At 30.2% G+C, this 16,124-nt stretch overlaps 2 protein-coding genes across 2 annotated transcripts; one reads left to right on the forward strand and one right to left on the reverse strand.

Moving 5' to 3' along the window:
* Positions 1 to 1,095: 1,095 nt before the first annotated feature.
* Positions 1,096 to 5,179, forward strand: LOC114376607 (loricrin-like). The gene is made up of 4 exons (XM_028334796.1): positions 1,096 to 1,286; positions 2,150 to 2,349; positions 3,083 to 3,141; positions 5,039 to 5,179. Exons 1-4 carry the CDS (start codon positions 1,096 to 1,098, stop codon positions 5,177 to 5,179), a joined length of 591 nt encoding a protein of 196 aa, XP_028190597.1.
* Positions 5,180 to 9,874: 4,695 nt separating this feature from the next.
* On the reverse strand, positions 9,875 to 15,841 carry LOC114396577 (vacuolar cation/proton exchanger 3-like). Its single transcript, XM_028358642.1, has 11 exons — positions 15,491 to 15,841; positions 14,495 to 14,562; positions 14,365 to 14,393; positions 14,059 to 14,255; positions 12,638 to 12,853; positions 11,372 to 11,485; positions 10,959 to 11,075; positions 10,806 to 10,859; positions 10,575 to 10,691; positions 10,403 to 10,496; positions 9,875 to 10,320 (listed from the first exon to the last, which is right to left on the reverse strand). The coding sequence occupies exons 1-11, from the start codon at positions 15,776 to 15,778 to the stop codon at positions 10,262 to 10,264; spliced, it is 1,353 nt and encodes a 450-aa protein (XP_028214443.1). The 5' UTR covers positions 15,779 to 15,841; the 3' UTR covers positions 9,875 to 10,261.
* Positions 15,842 to 16,124: the final 283 nt, after the last annotated feature.

Genomic DNA, 16,124 nt, shown 5'->3' on the forward strand with positions numbered 1-16,124 from the left:
ATTTTAAAAGTTAATAAACTTATTATACATAATAAGTTTAATCATTTTTTTTGTAATCATATTAAAATATCATTTTTGTTAATAGTTGAACTGTATTAAAAATCAAAATCATACGATTGAGTTTTCTTTTTCATTTAATAACTATTAAAAATTTGTAATTTAAATAATTTAATTTACAATATAGTGTATTAAAAAATAGTTTAAAATTGTTATTAATACTTTTTTTTTTGGACTGAATTAATACTCTTTTTAGAGACCACATAACATGTATTGGGAAATTAAACCAGTTTTTCAAATCAAGAAATTAAACCAGTTTTTCAAAGGCTTGTACTTTGGACAAAAATCACAGTGATGACTACGTATTACGGCAATGTAGGAAATGAAATCGTAAGAAAGAAAACAACCCTTCCTCATTTTACGACCGATGCATTAACGTGTGCTTTTGAAATAGTTTTGACACTACGATCTAATCAATATTTTTTTTTCCCTTTCTTTTTTCCCATTCAGTCCTTTAATCCAAGTATTTGATTTTGATCTCATCCTTTTGCCCATATCACATGTGGAATACGTATTACAAATAAATTCTAATTGTTGTTCTCCTTTTTACCTTCATTTTATATCTTTTACTTTTATTTATTTATCATATCATTAATTATATTTACTAATTTCTTTTTCTTTTTCTATCCTTTTTAAGGTATTTTACACCTCAAAGGCTGTGAATTTTTTTTTTTATTATTAAACATGCATGTAAAACCGACTTGGAGCATGCTTCGTTTTGAATCCAACGAGTTAAAATAGAGTTTGATTACAAATTATTAATAACTAGAGATAAAATAATGTAAATTATTAACAATATTTAAATACTTTTAGTAAAAAATATAAAATTTATAATCTACTTATCTGATATAAAATAAGTTAATATAATCAATTTATAAATTTTAAATCAATGTAAATAAGTAACTGTAATTCTAGAAACTTACTCGCTCACAAAAACCTAGAGAGACTCCTCCGCATCATTTTATACGGTGAGGGAGGACGAGGAGGAGCTGCAGTTGGCGGTGCTGTCGAGGTTGCCGTCGCAAAAACGCATCAAGTATGCTCTCCTCTTCTCACCGACAACCTCCGACGCAAGGCACCGGCACCGGCACCGGCACCAGCACCGAGAACTTAATGTATGTCAGAAAACTCAGCCGCTCTTGCTGCGAACAAGTCGTTAAGAAAGCACTCGCCACCAACGACCAAGAGAACTACCGCCTCCTCTCCACCATCAAAGAAGGCCTCGATAGGTTTGTCTTATTGCGTTTGTCTAATTCACCCATGGTAAAAATGAGGTTAAACAATTCATCCTCTCGATGAACAATAAAATCTAGAGACATTTTTCTTATTTTAAATTTTATCATTGATGTAATTATTATCATTTGATATTTTATCCTTTCTCTCTCATAGATAAAATTATGAAAATTGAAAATCTGAAATTATAACATTTTGATTATCACGTTCATGTCATATTATTTATTACTTTAATAGATAAATAATTAAGTTATAATTTTTAATTAAAAGCTAATAATTTGAATTATACTAAAATGCATAAGTATATGTAATATAATATAAAAATATTAAATCTTAATAAATATTTCTTAATTAATTATAAAGAAACTACTCATTATTCACTTTACTTAAATAGTTTTCATTTAATTTTAAAATCAGAAAAATAGTTTTAATTTATTAATTTGAATTAAATATCTAAAATTAATTTTTTTAAAAAACTCACTGTTTCACAATTTCTTAGTTAACTCACAAATAATTATTAAAAATACTAAGAATAACTCATAAAAACACATTCTCATTCAAATGACTATTCAAGTTTATAATATAAAAGTATATATTACTGAAATATAAACCAATTTCTTAGTGGTTAAAAAATTATGAACTAAGTTCAAATTTAACAACTAAACATAATGAGACATTAAGGGTCCGTTTGGGTGGATTTTAATTTTAAGTTCCAAAATTTTTAAAAATAATAATTAATTTTTAGTTTTAGTTTTTTTAAAAAATTAGATCAATTTTAAAATATGATTAGTTTTAAATAAATTCATTTTGAAAGTTTCATATCATAATAAAATTACTTTAAAAATATTTTTGTGTGTAGTGACGATAATGATGATAGTAATAATGTTATACATCAAGGCGGTCATAGAGATACCAATGGTGATCATGATTGCGATGACAATGGTAACAGCTGCATCGACGGTGGTGGTGGTGGTGGTGGCGTTAATGTTGGTGGTGGTTACAATGACAGTGATGATGGTGGTAGTGGTAGCAATATTGGTGGTGATGGTGACAATGACGGTAACATCCCTATTTTTCATAGATTAATTTAAAAAGAGTTGTTATTGGTAAATAAATAGAGTTTTATGATAAGATTTTTGTAATTAAATAAATAAAGAGAAATAAGTATATTAAAATAATAGTTTGATAAAAAAATAAAAAGGATATTTTATTTATTCATTTGATACAAAATAAAATAGAGTTTGTTTTTATAAAATAATAAAAATAAATAAAATAATAGGTTGTGAGCAACCTAGGTATGAATAACGAGGTTAGACGATAGTTTTTAGGACTGCATATCCCCTCAATTTCGTTTTTCCTCTCCTTTTCCTCAAAATCCTTTCTTTTTTCTACAGCCCACCAAACTTGTCTCAGAAAAATGACGATCTTGGACTCATTCACCGTTGGATCGTTGTGAAATTTAAGCACCACGTTCACAACCCAATTCCGAGCATTCTCACTGTTGGGAACTGCAAACACATGTCAGAGCTAAGAGAAATATCCTTCGCACTGTAGCTTTCTCTTTTCCCGCAAAAACTCAAAACGGTCTCAATAAAACTACGACCCCTATTTCGTTAACCGTTGGATTTTCATGAAATTTTGATATGTGGTTTGTAATTCAATTTCGTACACCTTCACCGTTGGGATTTGCGAGATAATATTCAAGGAGAGAGAAAATTGAATCACACGATGACAATATAAGTGGAGGCTTCAATCCCTTCTCTGTCTCTCTGATGTTTGGAAACTCTATCAGAGCAGTGGGAGGAAAAACATGATAAATCTCAGGAAACTACTAGAGATGCCGCTATCGATGTCGGAAGACACGTGAGCCCGCTTAGAGGTAAGGGATTAGTTATTCACAATTGGGGATTAATGAGAACATGTGTAGGGATACTTAGAGGATTAAATTGAGGTTTATTTTGTGGTGTTTATTAAATTATAATTTTTCCTTTACAATTATGAATACAATATTATTGTCCTTACATACCAATTGATGTTCTAATAAGAATTAATTGATAAACTTGAGTGTTCTTGATGTTTTGTGTTTTGACCCATGATTTTGATATAATTGTGTGAAATTATTTGAGGGGTTTTACTGTCCATGTTGTGATAAACCTTTTGTATAAATTGTTACAGTGAGATTATGAAATGATGATTTAAATTGTGAGTATGTAATAAATTAAACCTGTGATGAATGGTGAAATAAATGTGTATTGAGATGTGTGTATTGAGTTGTGAGCTATGAACTGTACAATCAGAAAAATGTAAGACCCTTTAAGGGGCGACGAGTATTGTGATGGGATCCACTGTGGGAACCCGATGAGACAAAATGATTTTGAAAAAATAATTGAGTAGTTGTGTGTATTGCATAATTCATAGATAAAGTGTATATGATTCATGAGGTGTGATAACGTGTTAAATTGAGATTATACCATTGTGATTGAGATCAAGTGTATGTGATAAATTGAGTATGTATATGATTGTGATATATATGTGCATTGAGATGTTGTGTGCATTGAGTTGTGAACTATGAATTGTACAATCACACGACCATAAGACCCTTTAAGGGCGACGAGTTAATGCTAAGTCCCTTTAAGGGCGACGAGTTAATGTCAAGTCCCTTTAAGGGCGACGAGTTAATGCTAAGTCTCTTTAAGGGCGACGAGTTAATGCTAAGACCCTTTAAGGGCGACGGGATAAACTATTTTGAGAACAATTGAGGAGTCATGTGTTTTGTACAGTTCATAGATATAGTCTGTGTGCTAAAGTATTTTTTGGGTTGAACCTGAATCAGGAGGGAGAGGCCTTGATGGACTCTTCGGAGTGTAGGCCTTGGGGGTCACCCAGTTTGAGTGCTCCTTTAAGTCTATGTTGATCCCATATGATTGGAGCATTCTCGCAAAACATTGTGACCCTGACTAGTCTCCCTATGATCTTACCTAGTGAGAGTGACCTGACTTGCTAGTGTGTGATTTGTCTTGTCATGTACTCTTAGGCGTCTGACGAGGTTTTTCATTGATATGACACCACATTACATATAAGATTAAGTCTTAGTGTATATGTTGCATAACGCTTGTGTATTGATCGATATTGATTGGTTTGGTGATATTGTGTGTTGATCCTTGAGTACGTGAATGTTGTGAAACTGAATGAGACATGTTGTGTTATGATGTGATGTTGGGTGACAAAGTGGTGAAAGGATGTGAGCTATGCTTAAGTAAGTTTAATTTTATTTTTATGATATTTACACCTATATGTTACCTTGTTACTCTTTATTAGTTAAGAATGTGATAACTCACTCCCAGTGTGTTATTTGTGTTTGGATCCTGTGATGATCTCGAACCTTGTGTTCGTGGGAGCAGATGAATAGGTGGATGACTATGAAGAACCTAATACTAGAGGACACGGGAACATAATGCTCTGATAGGATATGACATTAGGGTATAGGTTCTATATTAATTGTATGAAGTTTTAGACGACCTTGTTTTGAGCCGAAGTGAATTTATTATTTATTTGGATAAATTTTATTATGATGTTAGAAAGGTGAATGTGAGCCTTTTACCCTTTTGAAAGACTTGTATTTAAATGTGTTTTAATGTTTTTTTAATTAAGTTTGATTTCTTATTTATTTTATTATTTGTACATATGTATGGGGTAGAGGGTGTCACAATGACGATGGTGGGCTGGTGGTGGCAACATGTGTTAGCAGTGTGGTGGTTTCGATGACGTTGGTGTTGGTGGTGGTTGTGGTGGCGACGACAAAAGTAGTATTGTTGATAGTGGTGGTGGTGATGTCAGTGATAATAATAGTGGTGTTGGTTGTGACAACATTGGTGGTGGTGACAAGTAGTTATTAGGTGACAATGATGGTAATGGTGGAAATGATGAAGGTGGTAGTGGCGATGGTAATAATGGTAGCAGTGGTGATAACAAAAAATATTATTGTCAAATGAGAGAAATATGTGTTGTTTTTAATCAAAATCAAATTCACAAAATAATTTTTCTTGGATTTCAAAATGAGTATAAGAATGTTTCGAAAATGATTTAAAAATTATTCGAGCTTCATTTTTTTTAAAACATTTTGTTTGAAAAATTATATTTGAAACCCAAAAACCAAAAACTCATAACCACCCCAAACAAACCCTTAAGTAATAAAATAAAATAGAAGTCAAATGTTATTGAAAAAATATTTGTAATATATTTCAATCACATTAAAATATAAAAAAGTAATTTCAATCACATTTAAATATAAATGACATGAAAGAAAAAAAATACATTAAATATAGTCTTAATCAATTTAATAATAGAATTAATAATAAGACAAATATCTAAATTTTATTGAAAATTAAAGATGGTTACTTAACTCATTTTTCACCTTGTGTGAGTTAAACAAATCCATATTATTCTCAAATTGTTTACAAGTCATTTTGAAGTCGTTTTATTTTTTCTTTTTTATTATTCTAAATTTCTCATTCTCTTCCCTATCTTTCTCATAATTATAAACTATGTTGCTAAAATAAGCTATGGGAGCAGAATTATACAAAAAGATGAGTTGAAATTTTCTTTCCCTCATTTATAAGCGTGTTTAGTGATAATTTTCCACTAAGAAAAAGAAAAGTAAATATCATCCACACTATTCATCATTTATGGATACAAACCTTAAAAGGTTGCCATCAAGCTTTCCCGCGAGTGCTAGAAGCAAGGAGGTTTTGCCCGCTCACGGAGGTCCTAGTAGCAAAGTCATCCTGCAATACAGCCAAAGGAAGTTGGAACTGTTAAAAGACATGTAAGTTGTTTCATAACACATTGTCTATCTGATCTTGCTGAATTATTTCCAAACTTTTATTTTATAAGCAGTTATTCCAACTTTTCACTGAAATATTCTACAGGAATTTGTTGAACAAGTGATGAAACTAGTTGAGCTTGATACTTTGAGACATGCTTTGGTTGGTATGCCAGATAGTTCTGGCTTATCAACTGAGCAGAGAAAATAGAGACTCCTCAATGTTTTTCTCAGGGGGGTGGAGTCTTCTATTTTGCAATATGGACATCCTCCTGCAGAATCTGAACCACTGACGTTTGACACCACATATTCACAAAACTTGTTTAACCAATTTTTGCGATGCTTATGAAAACAAAATCTAGTGTACTGGAGAATTCCAGCATATAATACCATGAGGTTATACTTCACTGCAATAAGTGCTTTGATATTTGGTACCCTATTTTGGGACATTGGTTCAAAAAGGTAATTGTTCTGTTATCATTTATTGTAAAGGGAATTGTCTTAAAGTATAACACTAAACTAAAAGAAGAGGCCAAATTGGAATTGGAATACAGAAATTTATGGAATGTCTTAAGTACACAGAGGAATGACTGAGGCTTGATAAAATGATTATTACTTGGGATCTCTTATTAATGAAAACAAAATCACACATAAAGTCACCTTTATATATTTAAATCGGATTTTTCCAAGGCATTAGAACTTTCTTCTGTTTAATCTCTAACCCCTATACTAATAAAACAGTTGTCATTATTATTCTGTAGGGAATCAACTCAAGAGCTGTTTGTGGTTATGGGAGCTCTTTATTCTGCATGCATGTTTCTTGGGGTAAACAACTCTTCTTCGGTACAGCCAATTGTTTCAATAGAAAGGACAGTGTTTTATAGAGAGAAAGCTGCTGGAATGTACTCTCCAATCACTTATGCGGCAGCCCAGGTAAGTCTTATAATACTGAAAATTTAATTCCAAGGTTAGATGTTTTATGCATATTGCTTGTAGTAATTGCTTAATATGATTGACAGGGGCTTATAGAGATACCATACATTGCTGTTCAGACAGTAGTATTTGGTGTAATCACATATTTCATGATCAATTTTGAAAGGGCACCCAGTAATATTTCAACTTTCCATTTGTATATATTTATTGCTTTATGTTGTTTGGAATCCACCTTACAATTTAGTGATGCAAACAGGGACCATCACCTCTCCTTCCACCCAAAATCAATCAGTGTCCTGAAATTCATAGTTGAATTGTTTACCTTTGAATCATAGCGCATGATTCTTTTGGTGTTCACGTTGACATCCATAGATTGATTATTGACAAGAGTCAAAACTTCATCGGAACTAGTTCCATCCAGAAATTGTGAATAAGATATGTTTTCATACATGGTTTAAAAAATTGACAGTACTTTTACATTTGAAACCTAATGTATTTCGTATGTCATTCCATAAATGCTATTGTTTTATAATGTCGGAGGGCATATTAAAGTAGTCAAATGCGAGCCAAGCAAAATGATCCATTAATTAAATAGATGATTGATGTTAACTATTTTGTCATCCAACTCATAAACAAATTTATTGGATGTTTTCTCTCAATACCAGTCTTAAACCTGGAGGCATCATCTCACATTCTTTAGCTTATTATATTGCCTTGTTTCCCTAATACACAGTTGTGCCAAAGGTAACTTTTTTTGTTGTTGATGAAAACCAAAGGTAACTGATGCTAGATTAGATTCTAATATTTACTTGCACCATTATAATGTCCAATATGTCTGTATGAGGGTTCAGAATGTGGACAACATTGTTGCGAAGAGTAATGTTGATGTTTTGTAATATGGTAGTTGTTGGTAAGGATACATATATATGACCCTGCTTTAAGCTTGTAGTAATGGGAGCCTCTCAAACTGAGCTGTCCCATATTTTTATTCACGAAAGATTTTCTTTTGCACCCTTCAGAGGTGTAAAATCTATCTTGTGGGAGAAGGAAAAGATAGGAAGAGAAAAAACTATAAATGTGATGGAGAAATTACAGTTGTACATCCTTTGTATACATTTTATTTTACAAATTAGAGATTGGAAGAGGAAAGACAAAAGTATGGAATAAGATGAGTAACATGCATAATTGTGAAGTGCTCTAATAATGTTGTAACTCAACTTGATGTGTGATGAAAGATAAGTGTTCCTTATTAGTTTCATTTACATTTCAGATTTCTAATATCAATTTAAGGTGAATATGCATATCATTTTCTTTAGTTTTTCTTGGGAAATGACATTTTTACATTTGATTTTTTTTTATAATTTAAATTTGTAATTTAATTTTTTGAACTGTGCTTTCTTTTAAAAATGGAAAAGAGAAGGCAGAAATGGTTTTAGATGTTACATGTGAATAAAAGTTTAAGTGGATAATTTTTTATTTATTGCAGGAAAATTTTTTCTCTATCTTGTGTTCATGTTCCTAACGTTCACCTACTTCACCTTTTACGGCATTATGGCAGTTGGCCTTTCATCTTCCCAACATTTAGCAGCGGTTATTTCTTCAGCATTTTACTCCCTGTGGAATCTTCTTTCAGGTTTTCTCATCCCAAAAGCGGTGAGTAATGTCATACTCGCAAAACATGTATCTAGTTTCAGTTACTTATATCCCTTTTTTTAACCCGGAATCATGGAGCTGATACTGACTGTAGTACAAACTTTGGTTTTTGTTAATGCAGTCACTGGTAAACTGTTTTCTGTATGTATTGCTCTTAAGAGCAATTGTGTATTGATTTCCATGCTTTTACGTTGTTATTCCAGAAAGAAATAGAGAAATGATCAATCTTTGCTGCTAAAATCCAAGTAGCTTCATGGTTTTTTTTTGTAAATATGAAAAGTTGTCTTTTCTCTCTGGGATTCAAATGACACTCCTTGCAATGTCTCTGAGTATTCCCGGGTGGTGGATTTGTTTCTATTATATTTGCCCGATTCCATGGACGTTACGTGGTATCATCATGCCTCAGCTTGGTGATGTGGAAACCAAAATTCTAGGACCTGGATTTGAGGGCACCATGAAAGAATACTTAGCTGTTAGTCTTGGATATGAAGCTGAAATCAACGGATTTTCAGCTGTGGGCCTTTCAGTGATTGTGCTTCTTGGATTTATTCTTCTGTTCTTTGGTTCTTTTGCTGTATCAGTCAAACTCTTGAATTTCCAAAAGAGATGAGTGGAGGATATATAGTTTGAAAAAAATGAGAGAATTAGGTGGCTCTTTAATATCACAGCACAACACATTGGATCATCGTATAGGTGTTCTGGATGCTGTCGAAATACATGAGTTATTAACAGATGAGGTTTTCCTTTTCTTCTCTTCTTTTTTAGCTAATTGTCAAAGGAATTCAAATTCTGAAGCGATATAAATTTGGAATTTTCGGATTTACTTGAATTCTTCTCATAGCATTATTATCGCTCAACTGCTCATAGACATTGAGCTCTTTCTTTCACTTTCGTGTTTCAGCAAATGTTGTAACAGCAATTGTCTTGCCTCGTGCCCATGCATAAGTGGCAATCTCCTACCACAAATATATAAAATATGTCTCCTAAATGATCATAAAAGTTACGTACATAAGCGAAACGCAAAACCATAGACCTTGACACAACTATGAGCCACATATTCATAAATGCCTATCCCCATCCAAAAATTAATAGTTGCGTGATGTGTGCGATTTTATGAATAATTACTATTACTTGCGAAAGACGTAATAGAGATGTACACATTGTAACAAAGACAAATTTATTAAGAAATATGTTTTACATCCTATACAAAAAGAAATTCTTATTCATTAGTACATGAAAGTGGTGCGATCATGAATTAAGTACACGGAAAATTATCATATCTATAAAGCGTAAGAAGGGAAGACAGAAAATTAAAACAGAGAAAAAGAGCATAGGCGCGATTTCAAACCCAAAACGTCATTGTTAAGCTTTATTACGAAGAAAGAATTATATAAAGCATTGAAGTCTCTATTTTTTTTGTAGTTTATGATGTTGTTCAAAGCCTCAGTCAAAGGCACATAATTTCCACCATGAATAAAAATGTCCATCTCTGCAATTGATCCTTGAGACGAGGTTCAGTTATCCATGGGTGACATTGTTTATATTAGTAGGGGAAACAGTCATTTAAGTGGTGATGGCTTCAAAGGATGGTTTAACTCCAAAACTGGCCTTAGGAGATTGCCCTGTAACATATTAAAACCTTGTAAATTCAATAATCACTTTATTTAAAAGTCTTAAATGTTGATTCAATATGTGCATACTTACCAATTAGAGGAGTTTTGAGAACAAAAAAACATGCTCCAATGACAATGTAACAGAGAGTAAGAATCACTCCTTTCATGTAGTGTGAAGTTCCATCCTATAAGGAAAGACAACAAATAACACGGTTAAAGGAAAGAAAATAGAAGATGGCTTATATAGAATGCATTGTGCATACCTGTAAAGTGAACGCTGTAATTATAATTGTAAAAGCAAGACATCCAGTTTCAAGAAGACTGAAGTCCAAATCCATTCTTATACCCATTATCCATGCAACAACTACACTTAATGGAACCTGAAATTCATTAGTCATTAGATCATCAACATTTGTTGGTAATTAACATTATAGAATTTATTCTAAGCATGATCATATTAGTATATAATAGTAATACTAATAATTCAACCTTACCACAAACATAGAAATTTGAGTTGCAGATCCCATAGCAACACCCAACGATATGTCCTGCATGATAAAAATCAACCACATAGCGCCATTAATTCATTAATTTAAAAGCCAATTAATAAACTTAAGCCTATATACAAATTGACAAACCGTACTTACCAACTTGTTCTTGTAAGCAAATATGATTGAACCAGCATGTTCTGCGGCATTTCCAACAATTGGCAGCAAAATTATGCTAATGAAGCTTACAGAAATGCCCCAAGAATCTGAAGCAGCCTGGTTAAGTATAAAAAAATGATAACCCGTTAATCTAATGTATGCTTGGCTCATGCCATCCAAATTCTTAATGATTATCATAATCATTACTTAATTATAATTAATTAAAAGAAAATGTTAACTAGTATTATTAGGATATTGATTAAGGAACTAAAAAAAAATCATCTAGATGTTGTGCTACTTATGATTTTTTTAATCCTATTCTATGATTTCTTTAATATATTTTTTTTAATTTCTTAATCAATATATAAGAAATATAATTTGCAAAATCCTTAATTAAATATTATGCAAGATACCTCAATAGTTCCCACAACATATTCAGAAAGCAGAGATATGACCAATGTCATACCCACCAACCACGTAAATGCACTCCAAAATCCTATAACTGCCTTCTCTTCATCTTCGTCCACCTGCAAATGACGAATCAAACCCCCCACACCTAATTAAAAGTGGTTGCATACTCAATATTTCACATAACTTATTTTACTAACAATATATTAAAATTAAACTCTTAAAAATGTGAGGGAAAAGGTTAATGCCTTAATCGTAAACAAGTTATATATTATATTATATTGAATTACAAGATTATAATATTTGTAAGACATTTCCTAAAAAAATAGAAATACTGGTGAACCTGTATCACTTCGTAACCAAGCATATATCCCGTGTCACGGGTGAAACGCTAACATATATAAATTACAAATTCAACTTTTTCTTTGGTACTTCTATCGATTTTTTCTTAGAGATTGAATCATTAGCTCGACCACCGCGCTTATCTCGTACGTTATTGTTTTGGTTGGATTAGAAATGAATCGAGAGAAAAGAAATAAAAAGGTTTTTGATGGATAAAAATAAGAAAAAAACAGAAATGATCGATCTAAGAATACATTGTTGAAGAGGAATGAAGAATTTTAAGTGTGATTAAACTTTTATAGAAGATTAATCTTATAATCAATTCAAAGGATTAAAGCTTATAAGAATACATTGAGATATACTAGAGAATATAAGACCCCACTTACAAATGCTAAATAAATTAAAAAAATAACAAGAAAAAATGTGAAAAATGTTTCTTTATGCTTACTTGTATGAGTGGAAGGAAATAAATAAATTATATAAATAATATTTGTATAGTAATTAAAAATATATTCTTTTTATTTCTTAGCATAAAATTATTTTTTATTTATTTTTATTTCTATATTTTTTAATTTCTAATGTTATAAAGTAAAGACTCATCATTTATATTTCCTTTCACTATTTCCATATATAGAAAGAGACAGAGTGTACTAGTTTGTGCGAGGCAGAAACTACGGCAACCTTCCTCTCTAAATATTTATTTTAGTTTATAATTAATTAACTATTACATACTTTTCTGGGGGTATATATACACCTTTAATTTACAGAAATGATGTAGTAGCTAATTATATGCAGCAAAAATGAAACATAAATAAATTGTAGATAAACAGTAAATGATTCAAATTCTCGACTGATGAAAACTAATAAATTAATGATTAATATTTTTGTATAAAAAAAACAAAAAATGCAAAATTATGAATCATAATCACCTCTTGTGCATCAAACAATTTACGATGGGTTTTCAATTGGAAGAAGATGTAAGCAGCGTATGCTAGAAGCATAACAACGCTGCTTGCTCTTGACAACTGAAGAGTGCTAGTGGCTATAGAATGATCGCCTCCTCCTAAGGCGTATTTGAACAGCAATGGCAGCAAATGGCACAACAACCCCAGCAACAAAAGCAGTGAATTTACATCAGCCTGTTTCTGTTCATTCAGTAATTAAATAACAAAAACAATTTGATTAGGAAAAAATTAAGATGAACTGTAATTAATTAAATTTGGAGTTTGATTTATAAGCTAAAATATAATTTTCATTTCCTTATTTTTTATTTTTTAAAATATGTGATTTTAGTTCCCATATTTTTAATTAAAATATTTTATCTTTACTTTTAAAAAGTTAATGATTTTAGTTTCTTATTTTTTAATTTAGATATTTTTTCCTTCATTTCTAAAATGTTATCTGACATGTGTTTATTTATTATATACATGATAAAAAAATTTAAATTATTTAATTACTAACAATCTTAATTTATTAAAAAAAATTACAAAAGTACATAGTCAAGTTTAAATTTGAAAAAAAAGGATTAGAATCATTGATTTTTTAAAAGATGAGAGACGAAATATCTAAATTAAAAAAATAGGGGTTTAAAATTATAAATTTTTAAAAAATAAAAGACAAAATATCTCAATTAAAAATATAGGACTTAAAATCACTTATTTAAAAAAATTGAAAGACAAAAATTTCATTTTAGTCTAATTTCTATGTAATGTCTAAAAAAATTATACTATCAATCAATCAGAAATTATTATTTATATAAATCAACAAACTTACTATACTTTAAAATTTGTACTACCTCCATTCTTTTTTAATTGTTGGATTTTTAAAGAATTTTTGTTTCCATTTATCTATCATTTGCAAAATTCAATATCACATTAATTATTATTTTATCAATTATACATTCATTTGTCTCGTAATCTTTAATTAATTTATTCATGTATTTGTTGTAGAATGAAAAAAAAAGGTAAAAATAAGAAATTTCACAACTATTTTATCAAAATCAAGAAAATATATTACATTTCTTAGTTTCAGACAATGACCTTAGAAGACAAATAAAAAGAAATGGAGGGAGTAATTGAATGACAATCATGCATATACTATTTATATAAATACTATAAAATATAAACACATACATACTCTTTTGAACACACTTTCTCATTAAAATTAATGAAAATAACAAAATTTTGTAAGCTTATATTATGTTAATGATTCTCTCTCTGATTTTGTATTTTAATAAATTTTAACCAAATAAAAAAATATTTAATGGTGTGTTAGAAAATATATTATTAACACTTCTTAATCTTAAATTTGAACTCTAATTTGAACAAACTAATTAAGAATGGATGCATACTCTGTCATATCTTTGTTCTCTCTTAAGATTGGCTAAACCACCACAGAGGAGTGAACTTCCAAGAACCAAGAGAAGGTTTGAGAGAATGGAACCCAGCAGGGACAACTTCACAACATGAACTTTGTTCTGGTGAAGTGCTAACAATGCTATGATCATTTCGGTTGCATTTCCACATGTTGCATTCAGAAGCCCTCCAACTAAATTAACATCCACACAAACCAAAACCAAATTGGTTAATTTTCTTTACCATGTTATAATATGCAAAGTAATTCTCAGTGCATACAATGAAGTTTCGTTCTACAGTACCTGTTGGGCCGGTGAAATATGCAATTTGCCTTGAAGTTTTTGAGTAATAAGAATTATAAAAAAAAGAAGTTAGAAACGTATATAAAATTGTAGTGAGTCTGTAGAATTAGGAGGTGACATGCAAACTTACTCAGTCAGGAAGCTAACGCGTTCAGCTAGCGGAGCAAGTCCAAGTAGGCTGAAAGCAAAAATCCAAGGCTACGTGGCAAAATAGCAATTAGATTTTCTGGTGAATAATTCAGATTTAATTACTTATATGATATGGTGAACCCTTTCAATAAACTACTTAATGCAGTAGAGTTTAATTTTGTAAAAAAAATAGTATTTTTAATTAATTAGAAACTATGCTAAATATGACTTTTAAGATAATTATTTAAAAATCAATAAATTTATGAGTTTAATATTTATATACTAATCGTATAAAACAATTTTATATTGTTATCAAATTATAAATTATCATTTTAATTAGTTTAAGATAATTATTTTAAAAGTCAATAAACTTATCATATATTGTTAGTGTATAATTATTTTTTTTTCTAAATTTATTATATATACTAATTTTTATTGGATGACAATGTAAAAAAACTAAATTGTAAATATATACACTATTTTGTCTAAGTAATGAAAATTTTATATTATAGAGTTAAAAAAAATGAAGTATTACACATTATTTTTAATAATTGTTAATAAAAGTAGTCTACAAAATGAGAAAAGGAACTTTATATTATTATTCAATCATAAATCATAATAAATCATAAGTTTGTTGACTTTTATAAAATTATTATATTTTAAAAGTTTTATTAATGGTAATTTATGATTGAATATCAATATAAAATTATTTTATATTATCAGTGTATCAATATTAAACTCTTATTAATGATATATATATAATACCATTTATCATTTTTCTCTAAAAAAACACATTTATTATTTAGTTTAACAAAACTTACAATCAATTATTTGGTGCAAAAATTATGTAAAAAAATTACGTGTGAATTAAGTTATATTGAAACATAGTAAATATTTAGTTCAATTCAGATACATTACCACAACTAATAACAAATAGCATATGTGCAAATTGAATTGGAAATAACAACATAGTTTGCATGAATGATATGATACTCACCCTTCCAAAGCTATAAAAATTTGCAACAACAGCCAAAGGGACTGCCGGAAAAAGCACCACAAGCTTAGTGCCGAAGAAGACCTCTTGCAAATTGGTCATGAAATTCCTAAGCATTTGTAAACGAGAGTTATTATTTGCGACCACAACTAGTTCTGACTTCTTTCTCACCATTGGTGTCATTGCATTGTTACCGTCACAAACCTCCGTGTTATTCTCCAAATCTTCGTCCATGGTTGGTGGTATTGGTAATTGTGATGTGGTGGCTTCCGAGTAGGTGTTCATGTGCATTAATTTGAGAGTGAAAAAAAAAACTGAAGGTTTGGACTACTTCTTAATTTTCTCTATTGGTAGTGAAGTGTAAGTGAGCTTAAATATGTAGGACAAGAAGCTTATAATTGAATTGGATTGAAATGAATGTATTATGGAGTACGATAAGTTGTGCTATAGGGAAAAAAATGTTTTGGTGCTTTCATTGTATACACATAACCAAGGTGCCATGGTGGCTTTCCAATGTCCGTGGCCATGTAGTGCAATGAAGCTTCTCGGAATTTTCCTAACCTCTTTGCTTGCTTGAGCCACGTATAGGTTATAAATTTAATTTATTGTTGTGGATATGTGTTGGTATTTTCATGGG

This window comes from Glycine soja, chromosome 2 (assembly GCF_004193775.1).
Source record: "Glycine soja cultivar W05 chromosome 2, ASM419377v2, whole genome shotgun sequence".
Taxonomy (NCBI): Eukaryota; Viridiplantae; Streptophyta; class Magnoliopsida; order Fabales; family Fabaceae; genus Glycine; species Glycine soja.